Here is a 15,678-nt window from a genome sequence, read left to right as displayed (position 1 = left end):
AGCCAACCATCAGTGTCTCTTTTGACTTTCGCTCCTGACCCCTATTGACTTCTTGCCTATACGTTTTGCATTGGGGGAGACAGCGCTTTTTACAAAAGCAATTTCTAGTTTATAAATGGATCTGTATGAGATTTGGGTCTGAATATTCACTTGATGATATCTAGGTCAAGTTTGAAACTGCGGTCAAAATCTAGGTCAGTAGGTCTAAAAATAGAAAAACCTTGTGACCTCCCTAGAGGCCATATTTTTCAATGGATCTTCATGAAAATTGGTCATAATGTTCACCTTGATGATATCTAGGTCAAGTTCGAAACTGGGTCACGTGCGATCAAAAACTGGGTCAGTAGGTCTAAAAATAGAAAAACCTTGTGACCTCTCTAGAGTCCATACTTTTCAATGGATCTTCATAAAAATTGGTCAGAATGTTCACTTTGATGAGATCAGTTCAAGTTTGAAACGGGGTCACGTGCCTTTTAAAAAACAGGTCAGTAGGTCAAATAATAGAAAAACCTTGTGACCTCTCAAAGGGGCGATATTTTTAAAGGGATCTGTATGAAAGTTAATCTGAATATTCATCTTGATGATATCTAGGTCAAGTTTGAAACTGGGTCAACTGCGGTCAAAAACTAGGTCAGTAGGACTACATCGTCCGTGTGTCCATGCGTTAACTTTTGCTTGTGACCACTCTAGAGGTCACATTTTTCATGGGATCTTTATGAAAGTTAGTCAGAATGTTTATCTTGAAGATATTTAGGTCATGGTCGGAACTGGGTCATGTGCGGTCCAAAACTAGGCCAGTAGGTCTAAAAAATAGAACTTTTGCTTGTGACCACTCTAGAGGTCACATTTTTCATGGGATCTTTATGAAAGTTGGTCAGAATGTTCACTGGGTCACGTGCGGTCAAAAACTAGGTCAGTAGGTCTAAAAATAGTGAAACTACTTGGTGGTTTTCAATGAAACTTAGCCACAATGAACTGGGTTGCATGTGGACAGGTGAGCGATTCAGGACCAGCATGGTCCTCTTGTTAATTACAGAATAAATGCTTGAGAGACCACATGTTAGTTGTTAATTACACAGTATAGTAAGTAGCTTGAGGGACCATATTTTTTATCCCCCCGCCAAGGCTCTCCGTCCGTGTGTGCGTCCGTCTGTCCGTCCGTCCGCAAACGATCTTGTCCGGAGCAAAACTCCAAAAGTACTGGAGGGATTTTCTTCAAACTTCATACACTGATAGAAAAACATTGGGAGGAAGTGCAGTGTGCAAGAACAATAACTTTCCTTGCCTATTTTTGAGTATTCCCCTTTATCTTTTTTTCCCTTAAAAAAATTTGTCCGGAGCTTAACACCAAAAGTACGGGAGGGTTTTCTTCAAAACTTCATACACTGATAGAACACTTTGGGAGGAAGTGCAGTGTGCAAGAACAATAACTTTTCCTTTGGGCCTATTTTTTGGTTATTCCCCTTTATCTTATTTTCTTAAAAGATTTGTCCGGAGCATAACACCAAAAGTACTGGGGGGATTTTCTTCAAACTTCATACACTGATAGAACACATTGGGAGGAAGTGCAGTGTGCAAGAACAATAACTCTACCTTGCCTATTTTTTGAGTTATTCCCCTTTATCTTTTTTTTTTTTTTTTTTTTTAATTTGTCCGGAGCATAACTCCAAAAGTACTGGAGGGATTTTCTTCAAACTTCATACACTGATAGAACACATTGGGAGGAAGTGCAGTGTGCAAGAACAAAAACCCTCTACCTTGCCTTTTTTTTGAGTCATTCCCCTTTTATCATATTTTCGAAAAAAAATTTGTCCGGAGCATATCTTTTTCATGCATGGAGGGATTTTGATATATCTTGGCACAAATGTTCACCATCACGAGGCGGAGTGTCATGCGTAAGAACCAGGTCCCTAGATCTAAGGTCAAGGTCACACTTAGAGGTCAAAGGATACAAGAATGAAAACCTTGTCCGGAGCATTTCTTCTTCATGCATAGAGGGATTTTTATATAACTTGGCACAATTATACACCATCATGAGACGAAGTGTCATGCGCAGTTCCCTTCTTTAGAATTACTTCCCTTTGTTGTTACTTAAAATAGCTTTTATTGTAACTTTTTCATTACTAGTAGTAGGGAAAAATCAAGACTACTTTTCTGTAGTACAACATGCATGCTACATCCAATTTTGAGGTGTATTTTGACCAATCTCTACCTGGTAAAGATTTCTGTGTGGACTTTCAATTTTTTTTTTTTTTTTTTTTTTTTTTTTTTTAAGATTAACTTCCCTTAGTTGTTACTATAAATAACTTATATTGTAACATTTTTTATAATTGACCATGTGGTACAACATGGATGTTACTTTCCAATTTTAGGTGTATTTTAAGATATCTCTACTGGTAGGAGTTTTTTTTGTGGACTTATAAAAAACAAAAGACTTACAATGATTACTAAAAAACCCACAAAATTAAAATTTCTTTTGCAAAAACAGCTGCTAGAGAAAGAAATTTGCAGTGACGGCGATATTGTGCATTCGGGCACTCTTGTTCCTGTTAGCTTTCCATTCCTTCTTTTTACAGTACCCAAATAAAAACTGTTCATGAAAATTAATAAAATTTAGCAGTAAACCACCTCACCACTGACTTATTCTTCTTCCACATCTTAAAACCCCTGATTGGACCACAAACTAAACGGTTCTTCAAAGCTTTCCCCAAGATTAATACTTCAGACACTAACTTGCCGGGAACTTTAGCCTTCAATTATAATATGCCCGGCAGGGGGATTGGCCATGTCTAACATGGCTCTTGTTGTTGTTTATTACAGAATAGTTGCTTGAGAGACTATAATATGTTTGTTATTTATTACAGAGTAGCAGCTTGAGAGATCACATGTTTGTTCATACAGAAAACCGACCATTTGAATGTAAAGTGTGTGAGAAACGGTTTAAGATGAAGGGAAATCTGAGGAAACATATCAGAGATGTACACACAGAACACAAAGGACCAAAACTCCAGTTTCAGTGTGAATACTGTTCTAAGATATTTCCCACAAAGGAACGTCTTACGTCACATTTCATTGTGCATGACACTGAGAAACATTTTGCGTGTAATGTATGTGGCAAAAAGTTCAACAGAAAGAATAATTTGAAGGTATTCTTTTTACATTACTAAAGATATTATATCTTTAATAGTATTTCATTAAGTAATTACAACCCTATAAGTTTTGGGGCTTTATTGGAATCAGTCCTTTCCAGAAACACATTGACACCACCGAATAAAATCTTATAAAACTTTAAATGTTTTTTTGCAATGGGAGAAATTGTTGAGCACATGGACCATAACTCTACCCTTGAATAATTATAAAAAATATCCTCTCTTTATACAGTGGGGGAAACTTCCCGATCGGGAAATCGGGACTTCCCCTTTTTTATGCCCCCAGCATCTACTGATGCGGGAGGTATATAGTGATTGTCCTGTACGTCTGTCCGTTCATCAGTGCGTGCGTCCGTTCGTTCGTCAGTGCGTCCGTCCGTCCGGAGCCATATCTAGGAAATGGTTGGGAATATTTATTTAAAACTTCATATACATGTTCACCACTATAAGTTCTTGTGGCCCGTCAAGTTTCAGTCAGATTGCCCAAGTAACACCAGAGTTATGGCCCTTAGAAGTTTCTAGTGTTAACTATATAGGGTACTATAAATATGGCAATTTCTGCATCATAACTTTTGATATATTTGACCTAGAACTATGAAACTTAAACAGAATTTAGATCACCATAATGTGGTTGTGTACACACAATTTTGTTCGGATTTATTTGTAAATTAAGAGTTATTGCCCTTTAATTGTCTAAAAATCTACATATTTCATTATTTGTACATAACAAACTTACCATTTGGTAGAATTTCATTAAATTTCTTTCATTCTTTTCCATGAACATTTATTGTAAACATGTGAAGTTGTGTACCCACACCTGGTCACCCCCTTACCTTGATCCCACCCCCCCCCTGACCCCCCCCCCCCCCTAATTTTTTTTTTTTTTAATTCATTATTTTAGATTTTTTTCAAACAAACTTCATAAACATGTTCACCACTATGAGGTTATGAAGCCCGTCAAGTTTCAGACAGATTGCCCAAGTAACACCAAAAGTTATGGCCCTTAAAGTTTCTAGTGGGAAACTATATAGGGTTTCCCATAGATCCCTAGTATAATATGGCAATTCTGCATCATAACTTTTGAAAATATTTGACCTTGAACTATGAAACTTTTAAAAGATTTTGAGCACTATAATGGGGTTGTGCACACACAATTTTTACGGGGTTTCTTTTGTAACTTCAGATTTTTGCCCTTTAATGTCTAAAAATCCACATATTTGTACATAACAAACTTACCATTTTGGGAGAATTTCATTAAATTTCTTTCATTCTTTTCTGTGAACATTTATTATAAACATGTGAAGTTGTGCACCCACACCTGGACACCCACTTGCCTTGGTCACACCCCCCCCCCCTCCCCCCCCCCCCCCCAAAAAAAAAGAAATAAAAAAAAATGTTTTCATTTCTTATTTTAGATTTTTTTCAAACCTTCCATGATTATTTATCCACATGCAAGTATGAAAATATTTGCTTCTTATTAACATCCTTAACTTTTTGCCGGATATATTTTTTTGCCATTCCTGTCCACAAACCCTTTCGGTGGGGGATACCAATTCATCGAATTTGCTTGTTTCATTTACGTCCTTTGCATACATGTCAGAAAAACATTTTTTCCACGAACAAAAACAGGTTAATATCTCATTCCAAATATACAGATCATCAGGCAAATCATAACTTTATTTTACAACAGACATGCTGATTTAATCTGTAAATACTCTAGACTTTAGTTTATTAATATATTCTGTATAAAATGCAGGATGAAAGCGTAATTTCGCCCCAGTCAGTTCGTCCCCATAGGCCCAAGCGATAGCAAGTGTATAAATTAATTGCTGATAAAAGTTATGATTATTTCTTATCACGATTTTTATACGCCCGAAGGGACGTATTATGTTATGACGCTGGGGTCCGTCTGTCCGTCCGTCCGTCTGTCCTTAGCAATTTCGTGTCCGCTCTGTAACTCTTGAACCCCTTGAAGATTTTAAGGGAAAATTTAAACAAATGTTCACCACACCGAGACGATGTGCAGACGCATGTATTGGATTCTCCGTTTAAGGTCAAGGGCACACTTAGGATCAAAGGTCATATCAGTTTGTTTCGGTCCGCTCTGTAACTCTTGAACCCTTGAAGGATTTCAAAGAAAAATTGACACAAATGTTTTACCACACCAAGACAACGTGCAGAGCGCATGTTCCGGGGGATTTGCTTCAAGGTCAAGGTCACACTTAGGGTCAAAGGTCATATCATTGTTCGTGTCCGCTCTGTACTCTTGAACTGCTGAGGTTCAAGAACTTGGCAGAAATGTTTACCACATTGTAAACGATGTGCAGAGCTCATGTTCCGGATGACTTGCTTCAAGGTCAAGGTCACACTTAAGGGTTAAAGGTCCATAATGACTTTGCTTTTTTGTATATTGCTCTGCATTGCAGGTTCTTGTTTTCTTTGGCAGATCCTTTTTGGTACTTACAATAATTTTTTTTTTTTTAATTACTTCCCTTTTATGTTACTATAAATACTTATTTTGAAACTTTTTTTTTATTGGCCGTAGGGGAAAAAACCCAGACCACTTTTCTGTGGTACAACATGGATGGTACCTCCAATTTTTAAAGGTTATTTTTACATACCTGTACCTGATAAGGATTTTTTTGTAGACTTTGAATATTTTTTTTGTGGACTTAGATTTGTTTTTAGCTCACCTGTCACGAAGTGACAAGGTGAGCTTTTGTGATCGTGTGGCGTCCGTCGTCCGTGCGTGCGTCCGTCCGTCCGTAAACTTGCTTGTGACCACTCTATAGGTCACATTTTTTATGGGGTCTTTATGAAAGTTGGTCAGAATGTTCATCTTGATGATAAACTAGGTCAAGTTTGAAACTGGGTCAGGTGGGGCGTCAAAAACAGGGCAGTAGATCTAAAAATAGAAAAACCTTGTGACCTCTCTAGAGGCCATATTTCATGAGATCTTCATGAAAATTGGTCAGAATGTTCACCTTGAGATATCTAGGTCAAGTTTGAACTGGTCACGTGGGGTCAAAAAAATAGGTCAGTAGGTCTAAAATAGAAAAACCTTGTGACCCCTAGAGGCCATATTTTTCATGAGAATCTTCAGAATTTTGGTCAGAATGTTCACCTTGATGATACCTAGGTCAAGTTAGAAACTGGGTCACGTGGGGTCAAAACTAGTCACTAGGGCTAAAAATAGAAAAAACCTTGTGACCTCTCTAGAGACCATATTTTTCATGAGATCTTCATGAATATTGGTCAGAATGTTCACCTGATGATACCTAGGTCAACTTCGAAACTAGGTCACGTGGGGTCAAAAACTAGGTCAGTAGGGCTTGAATAGAAAACCTGTGACCTCCTAGAGGGCCCTATTTCTCAATGGATCTTCATGAAAAATGGCGAAGGTCACCTGATGATACTAGGTCAAGTTCGAAACTGGTCACGTACGGTCAAAAACTAGGTCAGTAGGTCTGAAAATAGAAAAACTTTGTGACCTCTCTAGAGGCCATATTTTCATGGACTTTTTGAAAATTGGTCAGAATGTTCATCTTGATGATACTAGGTCAAGTTCGAAACTGGGGCACGTGCGGTCAATAACTAGGTCAGTAGATCTAAAAATAGAAAAACCTTGGGACCTCTTTAGAGGCCCTATTTTTCAAGAGATCTTCATGAAAATTGGTCAGAATGTTGACCTTGATGATATCTAGGTCATGTTTTGAAACGGGTTACGTGCGTCAAAAACTAGGTCATAGGTCTAAAAATAAAAAAATCTTTTGATGTCTCTAGAGGCCATATTTCTCAATGAATCTTCATGAAAATTGGTGAGAATGTTCAGCTTGATGATATCTAGGACAAGTTCGTAACTGGGTCATGTGTGGTCAAAACTAGGTCATAGGGCGAAAAATAGAAAAACTTGTGACCTCTCTAGAGGCCATATTTTTCACGAGATCTTTTATGAAAATTAGAGAGAATGTTCACCTTGATGATATCTAGGTCAAGTTTAAAAGGGGGGTTTACATGCCTTCAAAAACTAGGTCATAGGTCAAATAATAGAAAAACCTTGTGACCTCTCTAGAGGTCATATTTTCAATGGATCTTTATGAAAATTGGGCAGATTTTTTTATCTTGATTTATACTAGGTCACATGTGCTCAAAACTATGTCACTATGTCAAATAATAAAATTACTAGGTCATACTCATTTCAACACTGGGTCATGTTGGGATAGGTGAGCGATTCAGGACCATCATGGTCCTCTTGTTTTGAAGTTTTCCTTTTGTTGTTCCAGTCCTTTGGGGCTACAACAGTCAAGTTCTTAAAATTTTGCTCCCATCCTATGATCTAAGCCTTCGGGCGTATATTGCCCCGCTTGGCGGTGCTCTTGTTGTAAATGTTTTAATTATAATAAATTATCAACAAGTCATGAGCACAACCCATGCCTTTTGAACTAAAGCAAAGATCTATAAGATCTGCAACTTGAAAGGTATATTTTTTTTTTAGGCTATACCCCATTAAGACTGCAAACATTTGAATGATTTCCCCTTATTTGTGACAAATGTACCAGTGGGGGGCACACCCTGTGTCCTACAGACATATTCTAGTTTCTTTTTCTAGGTCAATTACCAACCTCACTGGGTCAAGTCCCATAACTCTGACTTGTATTTTGAGCAAATTATGCCCCCTTTTGAACTTAGAAAATCCTGGTTAAAGTTTTATACATGCAAGTTACTATCTCCAAAACTAATGCAGATATTGAATTGAAACTTCACATGTGTATTGGGGGTTATAAAACTAGCTGATAACATCAAGTCCCAAAACTCTGACCTGCATTTTGGCCAAATTATGCCCCCTTTTGGACTTAGAAAATCCTGGTTCAAGTTTTGCGTGCAAGTACATACAGCTATTACTAAAAGGCATATAGATTTGAAACTTACTTTTCCTTTTTCTAGATCAATTACCAACCTCACTGGGTTAAGTCCCATAACTCTGACATGTATTTTGGGCAAATTATGCCCCCTTTTGGACTTAGAAAATCCTGGTTAAAGTTTTACATGCTAAAACTAATGCAGATATTGAATTGAAACTTCACATGTCAAGGTCACATTGACCCATAACAGTAGAACGTTTGTGTACAGTGACCAAATAATTTCTGTTCCTTGTGCAATTAATGAATACATCAAGGGGGGCATTTTGTGTTCTACGAGCTCTTGTTAAGGTTTAAGTTTTTCGGAAACCTTTGTTTTTCTGTCATATCTTTGTTACTATTGCTTATATCTTACTGTAACTTCACATAAACATTGTCCAGCGTACAAACCAAATATATGCAGGGGTTGGTCCCATTATACCTAAGGTCAAGGTCACTAAGTTGTTATACTTGGAATTATTTTCATGTTAAATTTTTTTCAAAAACATTGTTTATAGACATATCTTTGTACTTTAAAAGATAATGACTTGAAATTAAAAATATTTTTTACAGTGTGGTTACAATCCCCATAATTCTAATTGTATTTTTGACAAAATTATGTCCTTAAGCCCTTTCATACTTGAATTTTTTTTGCAATGTTAGCTTTCTGGATATAACTTTAGTACAATATAAGATAATGACTTGAAACTTAAAATGTATCTTTATCATCATCATCTGCTATAATAATATTTAAAATAAATAAATAAAATAAAATAAATAAAAAAATAAATAAAAATATAACTCGAGTTTAGCAAAGTCTTTATACTTTATGTGCATGTAGTTTCTTGGACTGTTTTTTTTTTCTGATATATATAATTAAATTCCATCAAAATAAAGAATGTCAGTACCCCTTCCATACCTGACCTTTAACCCCTCTGAGTAGTAGGGTTTTTAGCTCACCAGAGCACAAAGTGCTCAGGGTGAGCTATTGTGATCGCTCACCGTCCGGCGTCCGTCCGTCCGTCCGTCGTCCGTCCGTCCGTCGTCCGTCCGTCCGTCCACACTTTCCTTTAAACAACATCTCCTCCTAAACCAACAGGCCAATTTTGATGAAACTTCACAGGGATGTTCCTTGGATGGTCTTCTCTAAAACTTGTTCAAAGAATTGAATTCCATGCAGAACTCTGGTTGCCATGGCAACCGAAAGGAAAAACTTTAAAAATCTTCTTCTCAAAAACCAGAAGCCCTAGAGCTTAGATATTTGGTGTGAAGCATTGCCTAGTGGACCTCTACCAAGTTTGTTCAAATCATGACCCCGGGGTCAAAATTGACCCCGCCCCAGGGGTCACTTGATTTTACATAGAAAAATCTTAAAAAATCTTCTTCTCGAAAACCAGAAGCCCTAGACCTTAGATATTTGACATGTAGCATTGCCTAATGGACCTCTACTAAAGTTATTCAAATCATGACCCCGGGTCAAAATTGACCCCGCCCAGGGGTCACTTGATTTTACATAGGAAAATCTTCAAAAAAATTCTAAAAATAAAGCAGAAGGCCTAGGTCTTAGATATTTCACATGTAGCATTGCCTAGTGGACCTCTACAAAATTTGTTCAAATCAGACCCCCGGGTCAAAATTGACCCCGCCCAGGGGTCACTTGATTTTACATAGGAAAACCTTAAAAATCTTCTTCTCAAAAAGCAGAAGCCCTAGAGCTTAGATATTTGACATGTAGCATTGCCTAGTGGACCTCTACTAAAGTTGTTCAAATCATGACCCCGGGGTCAAATTGACGCCGCCCTAGGGGTCGCTTGATTTTACATATGAAAATCTTCAAAAATTTTCTTAAATATAACCAGAAGGCCTAGAGCTTAGATATTTCACATGTAGCATTGCCTAGTGGACCTCTACAATATTTATTCAAAATCATGACCCCAGGGTCAAAATTGACCCCGCCCCAGGGGTCACTTGATTTTACATAGGAAAATCTTCAAAAAATTTCTAAAAATAAACCAGAAGGCCTAGGTCTTAGGTATTTGACATGTAGCATTGCGTAGTAGACCTCTACAAAATTTCTTCAAATCATGACCCCCGGGATCAAATTGGCCCCGCCCCATGGGGTTACTTGATTGTACATAGAAAAATCTTCAATATTTTTCTAAAAAAAACCAGAAGGCCGAGAGCTTAGATATTCGACATGTAGCATTGCCTAGTGGACCTCTACAAAATTTGTTCAAATCTTGACCCCTCAGGGTCAAATTGACCCAGCCCCAGGGGTTACTTTATTGTACATAGGGAAATCTTCATAAATTTGCTTAAAATAAACCAGAAGGCCTAGATCTTAGATATTCGATGTGTAACATTGCCTAGTCGACTTCTACAAACTTTGTTCAAATCATGACCCCCGGGGTAAAATTGGCCCCGCCCCAGGGGTTACTTGATTGTACATCGGAAAATTTTCCAAAAAATTACTAAAAATCATCAGTTTGACATTTGAAACATATTACGCTGGTGAGCGATCCAGGGTCATCATGACCCTCTTGTTTTATATCTTGGTGTATCTTCCTTTTAAAGTAGAGGTCTCTTATTGAGACATAAATTCATTTTACTGTCAAATCGCTAGTTATTGGAGCGCGCTTTCTTACAGACAGCTCTTGTTTCCTGTGCAGTCCATAACTCTGCTATCCTGGACCATCAAGGGATTTTTAGCTCACCTGAGCAGGAAGTGCTCAAGGTGAAGTATTGTGACCGGTCATTGTTCTGCGTCCGGCGTGCCGCGTCTGTCAACATTTGCCTTGTGAACACTCTAGAGGCCAGTTGTGACCCAATCTTTATGAATCTTGGTCAGAATGTTTGTCTTGATGATCTTTAGGTCAAGTTCGAAACTGGGTCATGTGGGGTCAAAAACTAGGCCACTAGGCCAGATCATAGGAAAAGCTTGTGAACACTCTAGAGGCCATTGTTGTGACCTAATCTTTATGAAACTTGGTCAGAATGTTTGTCTTGATGATCTCTAGGTCAAGATCGAATCTGGGTCATGTAGGGTCAAAAACTAGGTCACCAGGTGAAATCAAAGGAAAAGCTTGTGAACATTCTAGAGGCCACAGATATGACTCAATCTTTATGAAACTTAGTCAGAATGTTTGTCTTGATGATCTCTAGGATAAATTTGAAACTGGGTCATGTGGGGTCAAAAACTAGGTCAGTAAGTTAGATCATAGGAAAAGCTTATGAACACTCTTAAGAGGCCATGCTTTAGATTCAATCTTTATGAAACTTGGTCAGAATGTTTGTCTTGATGACCTCTAGGTCAAGTTCAAATCTGGATCATGTGGGGTCAAAAACAAGGTCACCCGGTTAAATCATATGAAAAGCTTTTGAACATTCTAGAGGCCACAGTTGTCACAGTTGTGACTCAGTCTTTATGCATCTTGGTCAGAATGTTTGTCTTAAAATTAAGATCTCTAGATCAAGTTTGAAACTGGGTCATGTGGGGTCAAAAACTAGGTCACCCGGTTAAATCTTAGGAAAAGCTTGTGAACATTCTAGAGGCCACAGTTGTGACTCAGTCTTTATGCATCTTGGTCAGAATGTTTGTCTTAAGATCTAAAGATCAAGTTGGAATCTGGGTCATGTGGGGTCAAAAACTAGGTCAACAGGTCAAATAAAAGGACAAGCTTGTGAACACTCTAGAGGCCACAGTTGTAACTCAGTCTTTATGAAACTTGGTCAGAATGTTTGTCTTGATGATAACTAGGTCCAGTTTGAAACTGGATCAGGTAGGGTCAAAAACTAGGTCACCAGGTCAAATCAAAGGAAAAGCTTGTGAACGCTCTAGAGGCCACAGTTGTGACTCAATCTTGATGAAACTTGATCATAATGTTTGTCTTGATGATCTCTAATTCAGTTTCTAATCTGGGTGATGTGGGATCAAAACAAACTAGGTCACATGGTTAAATCAAAGTAAAAGCTTGTGAACACTCTAGAGGCCACAGTTGTGACCTAATCTTTATGAAACTTGGTCAGAATGTTTGTTATCATAAAGTCTTGGATGATATCAAATCTGGGTCACGTAGGGTCAAAAACCAGGTCACTAAGTCAAATCAGAAGAAAAGCTTGTATACACTAGAGGCCACTTTTTTGCTCCAATCTTCCCGAAACTTTGTCAGAATGTTTGTTTTCATGAAATGGACAAGTTCTAATCTGGGTCATTTGGGGTAAAAAGCTAGGTCAAATCAAAGAAAATGCTTGTTTACACTCAAGAGGCCACATTTTTTGGTCCAATCTTAATGAAAAATTGGTCAGAATATTTGTCTCCATGAAATCACTAGGTAAAACATGTGTTAAGGTTTTACTCAGGTGAGCAACCTAGGGCCATCTTGGCCCTCTTGTAATATTTTTTGTCATAGATGTTTCCCATAATGAGACAACTTGTCATGAGCAACACCCAGACCCTTAGCTTAAAGGTCTATGTCACACTTGGAGGTCAAAGGTCAATAAGGTTTTTTCCCTATCCGGTCCATTACATATAGGTTATAAAAAGAAGAATAGTCAAGCTAAAGTTTTGCATGCAAATAAATATGGCTATCATTTATTATGCCCCCCTTCGAAGAAGGAGGGGTATATTGTTTTGCAGATGTCGGTCGGTAGGTCGGTCTGTCGGTCGGTCGGTCGGAATGTAGACCAATCCGTTTCCGGATGATAACTCAAGAACGCTTGGGCCTAGGATCATGAAAGTTGATAGGGAGGTTGGTCATCACCAGCAGATGACCCCTATTGATTTTGAGGTCTGTATGTCAAAGTTCAAGGTCACAGTGACCCTGAATAGTAAAACGGTTTCCGGATGATAACTCAAGAACACTTGAGCTTAGGATCATAAAAATTGATAGGGAGGTTGGTAATGACCAGTAGATGACCCTATTGATTTTGAGGTCAGTATGTTAAAGGTCAAGGTCACAGTAACCCTGCATAGTAAAACGGTTTCCGGATGATAACTCAAGTACACTTAGGCCTAGTGTCAAGAAAGTTGATAGGGAGGTTGGTCATCAATAGCAGATGACCCCTATTGATTTTGAGGTCAGTATGTCAAAGGTCAAGGTCACAATGACCAGGAACAGTAAAATGGTTTCCAGGCAATAACTCTAGAACACTTGGGCCTAGTGTCAGGAAAATTGATAGTTAGGTTGGCCATGACCAGCAGATGACCCCTATTGATTTTGAGGTCATTAGGTCAAAGGCCAAGGTCACATTGGCCAGGAACAGTTAAAACTGTTTCTGATCTTCTTGTCCAAAACCATAGGGCCCATAGGGCCTAGGGCTTTGATATTTGGTATGTAGCAAAATCTAGTGGTCCTCTACCAAGATTTTTCAGATTATTTCCCTTGGGTCAAATATGGCCCCTGCCCGGGGGTCACATGGTTTATATAGACTTATATAGGAAAAAACTTTGAGAAACCTCTTGTCCAAAACCACAGGGCCTAGGGCTTTGATATTTTGTATATGACATCATCTATTGGTCCTCTACTAAGACTGTCCAAATTATTCCCCTAGGGTCAAATATGGCTCCGCCCTGGGGGTCACATGGTTTACATAGACTTATATTGGAAAAAAGTTTGAAAATCTTCTTGTCCAAACCACAAAGATAATGGCTTTGATATTTTGTAATGTAGCATCATTTAGTGGTTCTCTACCAAGTTTGTTCAAATTATCCCTCTAGGGTCAAATATGGTCCCACCCCAGGGGTCATATGGTTCATATAGACTTATATAGGGAAAAACTTAGAACCTTCATGTCCATAAATTGCATCATTCAAATTTGGACCACATGTATAGTTTTGAGTGGCAAGATGAACCTTGACATGAGTTGACCTTGATCTTGACCTAGTGACCTACTCTCACATTTATGTAGCTACAGCCTTCAAATTTGGACCACAAGCATAGGTTTGTGTACCTAAAAAAACTTTGACCTTGTTATTGACCTAGTGACCTACTTTCACATTTTTGAAGGTACAGGCTTCAAATTTGGACCACATGCATAGTTTTGTGTTCCGAAATAAAATTTGACCTTGATTTTGACCTAGTGACCTGCTTTCATATTTCTCAAGCTACAGCCTTCAAATTTGAACCACTAGCATAGTTTTGTGTACTGAAATGAACTTTGATCTTGAGATTGACCTAGTGACCTACTTTCACATTTCTGAAGGTACAGGCTTCAAATTTGAACCACTTGCATAGTTTTGTGTTCCGAAATAAAATTTGACCTTGATTTTGACCTACACATTTCTCAAGCTACAGCCTTCGAATTTGAACCACTAGCATAGTTTTGTGTACCGGAATGAACTTTGATCTTGAGATTGACATAGTGACCTACTTTCACATTTCTGAAGCTACAGGCTTCAAATTTGGACTGCATGCATATTTTTGTGTTCTGAATTGAAATTTGACATTGATTTTTACCTGTTACCTATTTCTCAAGCTACAGCCTTCTACCGAAATGAACTTTGACCTTGAAATTGATCTAGTGACCTGCTTTCACATTTCTCAAGCCACAGCTTTCAAATTTGGACCACATACACATTGTTTTGTACCGAAATGAAATTTGACATTGATTTTGACCTTGAGCTGGTCTTGAAATTTGGAACATTCGAAAATGGCTCAGTGGATGGTGCCAAGATCACTCTGTAATCTCTTGTTAGGTTAATAGGTTAAAGGTCAAGGTCAGATTAAACCAGAATGGTAGAACTTTTGTTTACAGTGAGCATATAATTTCTGTTCCTTGTGCAATTACTGAATGCATCAAGGGGGGCATTTCATGTTCGACGAGCTCTTGTTGGCATATAGCTTTGAAACTTATTTTTAGCTTGACTATTTGAAGAATAGTCTAGCTATTCTACTCACCCTGGCGTCGGTGTCTGTGTTTGCGTCACACCTTGGTTGGTTAAAGTTTTGCATGCAAGTACATATTGCTATCATTTAAAGGTATATAGATTTGAAACTTACTTTTTAGCTCACCTGTCACGTAGTGACAAGGTGAGCTTTTGTGATCGCCCTTCGTCCGTCGTCCATCCACAATTGCTTGTGAACATGATAGAGACCACATTTTGCAATCAATTTTAATCACACTTGCATACAACTTGTATTGGCATAAAATCTTGCTTCCTTTCGAAAACTGGATAGATCCCATCATGGGTTCCAGAGTTATGGTCCCTTAAAGGGCCAAAATTTGCTATTTTTGGCTTGTGAAAACGATAGAGACCACATTTTGCAATCAACTTGAATCAAACTTGCACACAACTTGTATTGGCATAATATCTCGCTTCCTTTCAAAAACTGACCAGATTCCATCATGGGTTCCAGAGTTATGGCCCCTTAAACTGCCAAAATTTGCTATTTTGGCTTGTGAACACGATAGAGACCACATTTTGTAACTAACTTAAATCAAACTTGCACACAACTTGTATTAATGTGCATAATATCGGAGTTCCTTTTGAAAACTGGCCAGATTCCATCATGGAGTCCAGAGTTATGGCCCTTAAAGGGCAAAAATTAGCTATTTTTGGCTTGTGAACGCGACAGAGACCACATTTTGCGATTGATTTTAATTAAACTTGCACACAAATTGTATTAGCGTAA

At 38.1% G+C, this 15,678-nt stretch overlaps 1 protein-coding gene across 2 annotated transcripts in view; it reads left to right on the top strand.

Moving 5' to 3' along the window:
- LOC123526820 (RE1-silencing transcription factor A-like) overlaps nucleotides 1–15,678 on the top strand; it is a 94,580-nt gene that overhangs the window by 37,909 nt on the left and 40,993 nt on the right. For both annotated transcript variants that reach the window (XM_053523315.1, XM_053523316.1), the window contains exon 3: nucleotides 2,865–3,146. In XM_053523315.1, the coding sequence (XP_053379290.1) occupies nucleotides 2,865–3,146 (282 nt within the window). The remainder of the gene's footprint in view (nucleotides 1–2,864; nucleotides 3,147–15,678) is intronic.

Source organism: Mercenaria mercenaria, chromosome 14, assembly GCF_021730395.1.
Source record: "Mercenaria mercenaria strain notata chromosome 14, MADL_Memer_1, whole genome shotgun sequence".
Taxonomy (NCBI): Eukaryota; Metazoa; Mollusca; class Bivalvia; order Venerida; family Veneridae; genus Mercenaria; species Mercenaria mercenaria.
Note: the sequence above shows the minus strand (reverse complement) of the source record. Positions and strands in the feature narration are given on the sequence as shown.